This window comes from Oratosquilla oratoria, chromosome 16 (genome assembly GCF_046742065.1).
Source record: "Oratosquilla oratoria isolate Oo_2021 chromosome 16, ASM4674206v1, whole genome shotgun sequence".
In the NCBI taxonomy this organism is placed as follows: Eukaryota; Metazoa; Arthropoda; class Malacostraca; order Stomatopoda; family Squillidae; genus Oratosquilla; species Oratosquilla oratoria.
In genome coordinates, this window is record NC_134792.1 from 40,414,901 (window position 1) to 40,427,400 (window position 12,500).

A 12,500-nucleotide genomic window follows, 5' to 3' on the forward strand; every position below is an offset into this window, starting at 1 on the left:
TGTGTGTGTGTGTGTGTGTGTGTGAGAGTGTGAGAGAGAGAGGAGTGAGAGAGAGAGAGAGGAGAGAGAGAGAGAGAGAGAGAGAGAGAGAAAGAGAAGAGAAGAGAAGAGAAGTGAGAGAGAGAGAGAGAGAGAGAGAGAGAGAGAGAGAGAGAGAGAGAGAGAGAGAGAGAGAGAGAGAGAGAGAGAGAGAGAGAGAGAGAGAGAGAGAGAGAGAAGAGAAGAGAGAAGTGAGAGAGAGAGAAAGAAAGAAAGAGAGAGAGAGAGAGAGAGAGAGAGAGAGAGAGAGAGAGAGAGAGAGAGAGAGAGAGAGAGAGAGAGAGAGAGAGAGAGAGAGAGAGAGAGGTGAGAGAGAGAGAGAGAGAGAGAGAGAGAGAGGTGAGAGAGAGAGAGAGAGAGAGAGAGAGAGAGAGAGAGAGAGAGAGAGAGAGAGAGAGAGAGAGAGAGAGAGAGAGAGAGAAGAGAAGAGAAGAGAAGAGAAGTGAGAGAGAGAGAGAGAGCGAGAGAGAGAGCGAGAGAGAGAGAGAGAGAGAGAGAGAGAGAGAGAGAGAGAGAGAGAGAGAGAGAGAGAGGAGAGAGAGAGAGAGAGAGAGAGAGAGAGAGAGAGAGAGAGAGAGAGAGAGAGAAGAGAGGGGGGGGAGCAAGGGGTAAAAGAAACCAAGAATACCAACCACAATAGACGGAAAGAGGACGCCATGTGCATGTACTAAACAAAGGCATCTACATCATTGCAGTCTGACCAATATGGCGGACATTTTTTTAATCATGAACCAAGAGAAAAGAGAACAAACACAATAATTAGTGGCAGACGATGCCTATTGTGCCCGGCCCGGAGACACAATGTCTAGTAAAGCTGACTGGGTAGACTTATACGCGGGAACGGTAAGAATGGAGGGAGACACTGCTTGGCAAGGCTGGCAGGTCGACTTCAGCCACCAGTTACACCAAGCTTACGACCTGTTTCCGACCACCTTGGACGGTGGCACTTTTGTTTCTGTCATGCTTAGCGCCGGGTGGCTATTTCATATTCATCTTCATGAAGGGGGAGATTCATTCCAATTGCATTGTCTTGAATTCTTTTCATAAACAGATTAACAGCACAAATCAGCCTGGTCGCCGGTGGTCGGAAATAGGTCGTAAGCTTGATGTGACTGGGCCCTTACACGCAGGAACGGTGAGTAGAGACTACCCGAAGAAGGTAAGTCCTGCCTTCTTCCTCGTGTTACGCCTTTCTAGGTTGCTGTTCCACCGCTGATTAAACCAGTTCTTAATAAGAAAAATGAAAAAATTCGTCAACACCTCCAAGCGTCACCTTGTGTTTTCAGCCTGGTCGCCTTCAAACGATTCTTACTCAGTTTATATCCTTCCCTCTTAGGTAGACTGTTTTTGATTAACCTTTCTCTGTTGTATTTTATTGGCATCTCTACTGGCTGCCACCTACACAGCTTTTACGGTCTCAGACAGCGTGAAAGACATAACCATCATCCCAGGTTTGTCCGAAGATAGATGAAACATGGCGAAATATTATGAGAATCGGTTAGAGACGGCTAACCGACGCTCATAATGTTTTGCCATGTTTAATCTATCTTCTGACAAACCTGGGATGATAGTTTTGTCTTTCACTGTATAGTACATCAACCCGTTCATCCATCACTTGTGTGTATATAAAGCAAGCAGCTGACCAACCAATCAATCAGTCAATTCATCAATCTATAGTCCACTGCCTCTCCCAACCGTTTCCATGACCCGCGCGTCAACCTCTGGAAAGACTCTGAATGGCTGACTGATTGGGTGATTGATTGACTGAGTGATCGATTGATTGACTGATTTACTTATGCATGTTGGGAGGAACTCAGCAGTTTAATCTGGTGGCCGCCAGGCTATTTTAGTAATGAAAAAGAAGGATAACTGTCAACAAGTAGGTCAGGATTGGGAGAGAACAAAATCTTTATTGACTCAACGTTCCGTTCATTCGCTCAATTAAGCTTTATATATCCTTATCCGCAAGAGGCCATATAGCCTACACTAGGCAGCTCCATGTCCCCTACCATCTACCATCCCTATTCATAAAGTTATATAATCTCTTCAATGAACCAATTGTTTTAAGCGCTCACTGCATTGTTACTATTCCACTCGCTAACTACTCTTTGGGTAAACGAGTTCTTGCCTATTTTCTTTTTAAACCTAAATTTGCCCAATTTAAATCCATTACTACGAGTCCATAAAGTCCACTGAGGATCCAACGTGGTCGGGACGGGGTCTCGATCGATAGAGATACCTTCATCCCGGGGGTCTGACCCTCAAGAGAAAGAAAAACCTTACACTCATCTACAGTACATGTGGTGAAAGGATTTCCTTCGGCGTGGGGCTTCGGGAGGCGACGTGCCCACGCAAGACACCCCTTCCGCCCTTCCAGTAAAGATGCACCGGTCGATACTCATCACATACCTCGTCCAATTTGGAAACTGATCCTGCTACCCTTGCATCGGCTTGACTGCGATTATTGTTTTTTTCTTTACTTGTTTATTCAGGATGATTGGAGATATCGGTATATTAGTTAAGGTTAGGGTAGATACGCTATGAAAGTGAATCAAATTACGTTGGTAGGTTGGGTTAGATTAAGCTAATTATGTTATGTTATGTTATGTTATGTTATGTTATGTTGGGTTAGGTAAGTTAGGTTACGCTAGGATAAGTTAGGTTAGGTCAGGTCAAATCAGACCAGTATAGGCCAGGATAGGTCAATATAGATCAGGATAGGTAAGGTTAGCGGTCAGGATAGGTCAGGTTAGGTCAGGTCAGGTTTGGTTACGCTAGGATAGATTAGGTCAAGTTAGGTTGGGTCTGTTCAGATTAAGTTAAAGTAAACTAGGCTAGGCTAGGCCAGGCTAGGCTAGGCTAGGTTTAGCTAAGCTAGGTCAGGATAAACTATATTGGGATAGGATAGGATAGACTAGGCTAGGCTAGGCTAGGCTAGGCTAGGCTAGACTAGGCTAGGCTTGGCTAGACTAGGCTAGGCTTAGCTAGGCTAGACTAGGCTAGGCTTGGCTAAGCTAGGCCAGGATAAACTATATTGGGATAGGATAGGATAGACTAGGCTAGGTTTGTCTAGACTAGGCTAAGCTAGAATAGGCTAGACGACGCTAAGTAAGGCTAGACTTGTGTGGTTAGGTTAGGTTTGGTTAGACAGAGTTACGTCTGGCTAGGTTAGGTGGGCCTAAGTTAGGCTTAGGTTAAATAGGGCTAAGTTAAGTTAGTCTAAGTTGGGTTACCTTTAAGCAAAATTTCACTGGAAATCGAACGCAACAAAGGAGGTCGAGTTTAAGTCCACATACGTGTCCCTCGACGCGCATGCGCAAACTCTTTATCTAAGACGAAAAAAAGAAAGAGAGAGAGAAAGAAAGAGGGAAAAAAGAAATATAAAGAAAAGATAAAAAGAAATAGAAATAAATAAGTAAACAAATAAATAAATAGATAGATAAGTAAATAAAGAAAGAAAGAAAGAAATAAAGAAAGAAAGTAAAAGGAAAAAGGCTCGTCCGCCCGAGCACATCTTCTCGAAAGCCCCACACATCACCGCAGGCACGAGGCACCCACCGAGGCACGCACATCCCACGGGACTGGAACCACCGCCACGCTCCAGAGACAGAGTTGAAATCAAAAAGCTCTAGGCCCCTACAATCTCATGGATGACCGGGTTCGAATCCAGTTGACCTGATTTGCCCTGAACACGATATTACCTGACCTGATATTAATAGACCTAAACTGACTTTGTCTGGCCTGGCCTGGCTTGACATGAAATCTTCTGGTCAGTGCCAGCATGGTATTGGTCATCGAGATCTCGTGATCTGATCTGGCACTAATGGCGGGTCTGCACACTGTTGTCCGTATCCCTCACCCCCCCCCAACCCTGTCCGGTCTGCTGTGGTTTATTTTCATTTACTCTTATAACTGAATTAGTAAAGGTTTTTCTCCCTCAATACCTTTACCGTGGAGAGAAGATTTTTTTTTTTTTTTTTTTTTTTTTTTTTATCTTTACGTTCTGGCCAACAACAGACTATTTTACTCAGATGAATGATGGGTATGAGCTATAGAGGACCCTTCTCTTTTATTTATTTATTCATCTATCTATTTTTCTATTAATATACAATGTATATATATATATATATATATATATATATATATATATATATTTACGTATAAACCTTAATTTGCACATACTCTGGTCCCTGGATATAATGAATCTCGATTTTTTGGATGTCGGGAAAAAGTCCGGATAAAATCAGAGAAGCATGAGAAAAATTTGATATTTGAATAAAACCGCCATTTTCCCACATCAACCGTCAATTAATTATAATTATTTATCGAAGCGTCTGGAAGGCATCGTTTACTAACGCCCTATTGATTTGTGTTTGCCACAGCGTCGATGCTGTGATTGCCGCTTACATACAGCTAATTTTCCAGTAGATATACAATATAATTTATTTTCTTGTGGATTAAAAAAAACTTTTGAAATGAAAGTCCGTTTGCCAGAAGGGCAGAACCTTGAGTTGATCAGAAAGCTTCAAACAGTTGATAGCAAGTGACTGTAACAAAAATTAATTCCAATTGTGATTATTATACGAAGACAAAAAACAATCAGAACAAGTACAGTCAATTGATTACTTTCAACATTTTCAATATATATATTCATATAAACCACTAACTTCTACTTTTTACAGCGTGAACGTTTTTGTACAATACAAATTACGTTGTATAACTTTACATAGCAGCACAATGTTTCTCGACAATTTGTACTTGTCTTGGCATCAGTCAGAGAATTTAGAATTATGTAATTCTTAGACAATCTCCTCCACCCCCTACCCCCCCCCCACCCCTTCCTCCTATTTTCTGTGTACGGCTTCGGCAAATCGAGACTTAACAAAAACTTGAAGAACTACTGTACCGGGACCTTGTAAAAAATTCATCTTTTGAAATATACTCAGGTGGCATAATCGGAAGCGTGCTGGTCTCGTATATGCCTAGTTATGTGTTCGAATCCCACACGCCTCTCCAATTCCTAGCAGTGATTGTTACCTGCCCCAGCAGTCTCCAAAGTGCATAATAGGGCAAAGGTGACGACTTCGTCCTCAGCTACTCAGCGCCTCCTGGCGTAGGGTCCTCATCAGCACCTTTTAATGCTCTATGAAGGAAACTCGGAACTCTTCAATAAATGAACTCAAGTCTAAGCCTGACCGTGAGATCCTTTGGTGTATATCGATGAATACAAATAACCAGGAAGAATGAAATATAACAAAACCAAAATAAATAAAGATAAAAATGAAGTAAAAAAAACCATAAGACTGGCGAGGGGAACATACCTGCAAGTTCCTTGTTTGACTGGGCGCGATGGAAATGGATCTGAAAAAAAATATATATATATTGTATTAATATGCCTGAAAGTATCATAACGTATCTGTCAACACACACACACACACACACACACACACACACACACACACACACACACACACAAACACACACACACACAAACACACACACAAAAAAAACATGACCTGCATTAAAAAGCGTTTGCCCACTTCCCGAAGGTCACGTTATTCGCCTTTTCGCCTTCAGGAACCGACAGCTGCAAGTCGAAAAGGAGGACGAAGAATGCACATCGCCTAAAGGGGCGAGGAAAGAGGAAACTGAAGACAAAACGGGAAAGGAGTGGAGACCCCAGTCCTCTGGTGGCGATTGTGATGGAAATAGTGGTTGTGGTGGAGGTAGTGGATCGCTGTGGTTGTGGCAGAGGCATAGCTAGAAGTCCGGAGGTGGCAGTGGAGATATAGAGATAGGGGTAGAGATAGAATAGTTGAAAGATAAGATGGTGGAAGTAGAAGTAGAGGTAGAGGTAGAAGTGAAAGTAAAGGTAGAAATGGAGGTAGAAGCAGAAGTGGAAGTAGCGGCAGAAGTAGAGATAGGAGTAGAGACAGAAGAGGAAGTAGTAGAGGTGGAGGTAGAGCTAAAAGCAGAGGTAGAAATAGAGGTAGAAGTAGAGGCAGAAGCAGAGTTGGAATTGGAGGTGGTAGAGGAGGTGGAGGTGGCGGGAGTGTTGGTGCCGGTATCGATACCGATGACCTGGGAAATGAGGGAACGAGACGGAAATTGCGGACCCACCCCTCAACGAGCCGATCCAGAGTCGTCAACAGTGGACGTCGCGTCGCCAAGGTCATTCGGCGACGGGGCTGATCCGGAGGGGGAGGAGGAGGAGCGAAGGGAGGAAAAGAATGGGAAGAGGAGGAGGAGGAAGAGGAGGAAAAGGAGGAGGAAGAGGAGGAGGAGGAAGAGGAAGAGGAGGAGGAAGAGGAAGAAGAAGAAGAGGAGGAGGAGGAGGAGGAGAAGGTGGAGGAGGAGAAGGAGAGGGAGGAGGAGGAGGAGGAAGAGGAGAAGGGGGAGGAAGAGGAGGAGGAGGAAGGGAGGAAGATGCGGGAGAGGATAAGATGTGGATAGGAAGAGGGAAGAGGGGAGTAAGTGAAGAGGAGAGTAGGAGTCGGAAGAGGAATATGAGGAGAAAGACAAGAAAGAGGAAAATGAGGAGGAGAAAGAGGAGGAAGAGAAAGAAAAGAAGAAAGAAGAAGAGGTGGAGGGGAAGATAGGGAGGGGGAAAACGAAGTGGAAGAGATAAGAAGAAGAATGTGATTGATGAGAGCAGCTGTAAGTGTAAGGACAGGAATTTTGAAGGGATATTATTTTTGGAATTTCGTTTTATTTATCTATTTATTTATTTGAGTGTTGATTTGAGAGACTGGGTATTATGGACGTCGTAACGGTTTTACTCAACCAAGAAGCAAAGTAGAAAATAGAGCCTTAATAGACCATGAATTTATTCTATTCTATGTCTGCCTATCAAGATGTGTTGGCAAAGAGCCTTACTATAATCATTGAAGAAGAACATACAATAGGAGATAGCTACAAATATATTTCAGCTGATTTTGGTTAAACTGAGTTTCGACGCGACATTAGAATGTTCTCGAACATAGCGCGGGCACCGTAGCTCCGCCCACCCGTGACGTCACTAAACGTTCGGACAGAGGCGTAAGCTAAGGCCATTAATTTTAAGAGTAATAGGAAAAATTCCCAACTTTCAGTTCAGGATTCCACTAGAGAAATAGTTTAGGGAGAGATTGTAGCAGCTAGGGGCTCTGTTGAGAAGCGAAATGAAGTTTTACGAAATAATACAACAGGGAGGTTAGTAGTTTACCCATAGATACGAACACATAGCCGTCTCGTTCTTTTTGTGCGGAGCTAGAATTTTAATCTGATGCCAAAAATGATTCCGATAACAGGTATGAACACGTTCTGTAAGATTAATGAAAACAAATGTCAATATGTGAGTTAAATGATATAGTGCAGATATAGTAGGTAGATAGTTATTATTATTATTAAGTTTTAAATCTGATGCCAAAAATGATTCCGATAACAGATATGGAAAAAGGGGTTTAAGGGAGTGTACTTCACAAACACTTTGCGTATATACATTTAACATTAGCTATGAGAGTGTAATCCTTAGAGTACAATTCCGTCTGTGATCGTTCTCTAATAAGAATACGGGGTTGAAGGTAGACACAGTGCTTGAAGGTAGACACAATATTGTAAGTAGACTTATACAGTGACCGGAAGGTTGGAGCGTAAATAACTACGTTTTTCCACGTGCCTGTGACCTTACTTATGATGCCCATAAGAAAGAAAAAACTGTTATTAAATGTCTCGCATACCCATATATTTTTCATATTGTAAGGATCAATAGATTGTCTAGTTGGAGAAAACCACAATATACTTTTGTATTTCCTTACTATATTTTTGCTTCAGTGTAATAATTAACACATAGCAGACCTTCGCTTATTTTCTTTTACTACCCCCACATTATTGGTGGCTTATATTCTTTTACTACCCCCACTTGGGCATAGGCCTTTTCGCTACCCAGGACCAACCCCGAACGACCTGAGGAAAGGGGACGGAGTCAGACGTGAATAACAAGGAGCAGTTTCCATTTATGGTCAGATATATCCATATAGACGATTGGGTGGTGGCAGCGTATACCTTGATTTTTTTTATTTCCCAAATCGTTCTTATGTGGGTATCTCTGATCACTCCCATTGGAGGTGCTCTTGGTTAAACACAACACTAAATCAAATTACGGCACCACATTATTGGTGGCAGCGGTGGGATTTACGCTATTAACCAACCTGAAGCTCACTTATCGGTGTGTCGACTTAGACAAAGCTTGTGTACCCTGTGGATTGGCAGTACAGTAATCAGAGACAGAATAGATCCTCGGCAGTCACTAAGAGTATAGAAATAGCGGATGAGATTGTGTGGGGAAGTGACGTGTTAAGGTGGAACTACACATAATTAAAGGCAGTCAGGTAAAAATGAACAATAAAACGGAATGGGAATCTAATTCGGGAGAGGAAGAAGAGACGAGAGCGAGGATGGAAGATAGACATGAATGGGAATCTAACCCAGGAGGAGCTGTTCTATTGGCCAAATTTAAAGGTAGATGTATGTAATTTTGTAAAGAAATGCATTACTTGTCAGAGGTTCAAGGGTACACAAGGGTTGTCACAGCAATACAAAGAGGTTCCCCCTGCTACAAAGGCAATGGAGAGAATAGGCATAGACCTAACAGATATGGTGTCCGGGACGCAGAGATATAGGTATATTTTGACCATAATCGATCACTACAGTAGGTTCGTTAGGTTTTTCCCATTGAGAACAAAACACCACCAACACATACTACACTCCCTAACCCAGTTCTTCGCAGATTACGGCACCCCAGAGAGCATCATAACAGATAATGGAGCAGAATTCACCAACACGGCTTACAAGAAGTTGTGTGGAGAAAAGCAAATCACCCTGCTCTACACTACCCCAGACCATCCCCAAGCGAATGGAATGGTGGAGCGGATGCATCGAACATTGAAGAGCATCCTGGCAACGCTCTGCCAGGGCCACCCGAACCAATGGCCGGGTCTACTGCAGGCCTGTCAGAGGAAGATGAATGGAGCCACACACACCTCCACTGGACATACTCCCTACTTCGCCTTCTTCGGAAGACATCCACCCAGATTAGCCGGACACAGACTCCCCGGTGTGGATGGAACGGAAGATGAAGCAGAGATCGCTCATCGAATCATCCGAGAGACCCACCACAAGATGACAACGGAGTACCAGAATGTGGCTAACCGCAGGAGAGGCGAGCAAAAAGTGGAAGTGGGAGCTTTAGTATGGATCCGGAAAGAAACTACGATGCCGGGTACCTGCCGCAAGCTGAATCCCAAGTGGGAAGGACCCTATACAGTGGTAGAGGTGGTAGCAGGACATAGTGTATATGGACTAAGAAATCCCTTCACAGGAAAGGAGACAAGGAGAGCTGCTGCTCAAGTGAAACCTTACTTTGGTTCCGAAGAGTGGTTGGTGGAGCCTGTTGCAAAAGAGTTCCACCCAGACCCGGAAGTGGAAATACTACCACCAAGGATGCGTCGTGCACCAAGACGGCTCATCGAGGAATGCTGAAGAAATCAACTGGAGCAACCCGACCAGTTGGTCCCATATCTAGTGATTTAAGGTGCTAAGATGACAGTAGTTAACTGCAATAGGAAATGTAGGGATCATATCGTGCCAGTATATGTCCAAAGAAAAACGAATGCTCGTGCAAATTAATGCAAAGATGCCCTCAATGTTCCTATATATTGGACCATAAAGCTTAAATGTAACCCACCTATACTTTTATACATGTGTAAGGTTGAGATGTCCTAGGATTAAGGATGCATATATTTCATATGTTGTAAAAGGAAATTTCAGCAACAGCCAGGTGAAGGAACTAAAGGTCAACTTAGGGGGGGGGGATAAAGAAGTCAATATTAGCCTAGGAGAGGGACTACAAACGATGGTTAGCGAGCACTTTCATTCGGAGTAGTATTGGAAAATGGGGAAATTCTTTAGCTCGAGTTGGGATCATGAACCCAACTCAGTTCACTATCACCCACTTGACAGGGATGTAGGACTTCAGGACCTGTTGGACAATCACTGATTGCCCAGAAGTGAGCCCACACAAGGGGCAGTAGTGTGCCACCCATGGGGTAAATCCACAAGAGAGAGTCGTGGCTTAGCTCGGTCGTAGCGGCTATGCATGTCCAGTCAAGTAGTATGTAAGAGGTCAATTGGGGAATCCAGCCAATACGAAGGCTGATGGAAAAGTCCACGGAGACATCCACAGTAAATTGGTGTACCCCCGGGTCACCTGAGATTCGTACACCTACGAGTGTGCTGAGGGGAGAGTGCCTCGTCAAGCTATCAAAAGGATAATCGCTCTCTTTTGCAGGATGGATTTTTTTTCTTTTGCAGGGGGATTTGGACCACACCAAATAGAATCCTTCACGTGATGTTGCGGAATTTTTCTTTCAGAGGGGCGTAGAGCCATGTAAGGACAGGAATTTTGAAGGGATATTATTTTTGGAATTTCGTTTTATTTATCTATTTATTTATTTGAGTGTTGATTTGAGAGACTGGGTATTATGGACGTCGTAACGGTTTTACTCAACCAAGAAGCAAAGTAGAAAATAGAGCCTTAATAGACCATGAATTTATTCTATTCTATGTCTGCCTATCAAGATGTGTTGGCAAAGAGCCTTACTATAATCATTGAAGAAGAACATACAATAGGAGATAGCTACAAATATATTTCAGCTGATTTTGGTTAAACTGAGTTTCGACGCGACATTAGAATGTTCTCGAACATAGCGCGGGCACCGTAGCTCCGCCCACCCGTGACGTCACTAAACGTTCGGACAGAGGCGTAAGCTAAGGCCATTAATTTTAAGAGTAATAGGAAAAATTCCCAACTTTCAGTTCAGGATTCCACTAGAGAAATAGTTTAGGGAGAGATTGTAGCAGCTAGGGGCTCTGTTGAGAAGCGAAATGAAGTTTTACGAAATAATACAACAGGGAGGTTAGTAGTTTACCCATAGATACGAACACATAGCCGTCTCGTTCTTTTTGTGCGGAGCTAGAATTTTAATCTGATGCCAAAAATGATTCCGATAACAGGTATGAACACGTTCTGTAAGATTAATGAAAACAAATGTCAATATGTGAGTTAAATGATATAGTGCAGATATAGTAGGTAGATAGTTATTATTATTATTAAGTTTTAAATCTGATGCCAAAAATGATTCCGATAACAGATATGGAAAAAGGGGTTTAAGGGAGTGTACTTCACAAACACTTTGCGTATATACATTTAACATTAGCTATGAGAGTGTAATCCTTAGAGTACAATTCCGTCTGTGATCGTTCTCTAATAAGAATACGGGGTTGAAGGTAGACACAGTGCTTGAAGGTAGACACAATATTGTAAGTAGACTTATACAGTGACCGGAAGGTTGGAGCGTAAATAACTACGTTTTTCCACGTGCCTGTGACCTTACTTATGATGCCCATAAGAAAGAAAAAACTGTTATTAAATGTCTCGCATACCCATATATTTTTCATATTGTAAGGATCAATAGATTGTCTAGTTGGAGAAAACCACAATATACTTTTGTATTTCCTTACTATATTTTTGCTTCAGTGTAATAATTAACACATAGCAGACCTTCGCTTATTTTCTTTTACTACCCCCACATTATTGGTGGCTTATATTCTTTTACTACCCCCACTTGGGCATAGGCCTTTTCGCTACCCAGGACCAACCCCGAACGACCTGAGGAAAGGGGACGGAGTCAGACGTGAATAACAAGGAGCAGTTTCCATTTATGGTCAGATATATCCATATAGACGATTGGGTGGTGGCAGCGTATACCTTGATTTTTTTTATTTCCCAAATCGTTCTTATGTGGGTATCTCTGATCACTCCCATTGGAGGTGCTCTTGGTTAAACACAAACACTAAATCAGATTACGGCACCACATAAGGATGGGAGGTAAGGAAGGAAGGAAGGAAGGAAGGAAGGAAGGAAGGAAGGAAGGAAGGAAGGGGTGAGGGTATAGAAGGAGGTAGAGAAGGATGGAGAGAGAGAGAGGGAAGGACGGAGGGATGGAGGAAGGGAGGGAGAGAAGGAAGGAGAGAGAGAGGGAAAGACGTACGGAGGGAGGGAGGAAGGGAGGGAGGAAGGGAGGGAGGGATGTAGGAAAGCAAGATCACCACGCGGAGAAAAGAAGCAAATATGGGAAGCAAAGAGAGAACGAAAGAGGAAACAAAAGAGGAAACAAAAGAGAAAAGAAGAAAGAATAGAATAGAATAAAAGAGAAGAGAAGAGAAGAAGAGAGGAGAAGAGAGAAGAGAGTAAGAGAGAGAGAGAGAGAGAGAGAGAGAGAGAGAGAGAGAGAGAGAGAGAGAGAGAGAGAGAGAGAGAGAGAGAGAGAGAGAAACCACAAGAAAGGTGGGGGTGTTCTATTGTACGTTAAAAACAATGTTCATGCTTGTGTTTTAGAGAAAGTGAAACAGGATGCATATGA

The 12,500-nt window shown here is 43.0% G+C and overlaps 1 protein-coding gene across 3 annotated transcripts in view; it reads right to left on the reverse strand.

The window, feature by feature from the left end:
• Nucleotides 1-12,500, reverse strand: part of cv-c (RhoGTPase activating protein) — a 1,018,432-nt gene that overhangs the window by 539,164 nt on the left and 466,768 nt on the right. For all 3 annotated transcript variants that reach the window (XM_076199563.1, XM_076199564.1, XM_076199562.1), the window contains exon 6: nt 5,361-5,400. In XM_076199563.1, the coding sequence (XP_076055678.1) occupies nt 5,361-5,400 (40 nt within the window). The remainder of the gene's footprint in view (nt 1-5,360; nt 5,401-12,500) is intronic.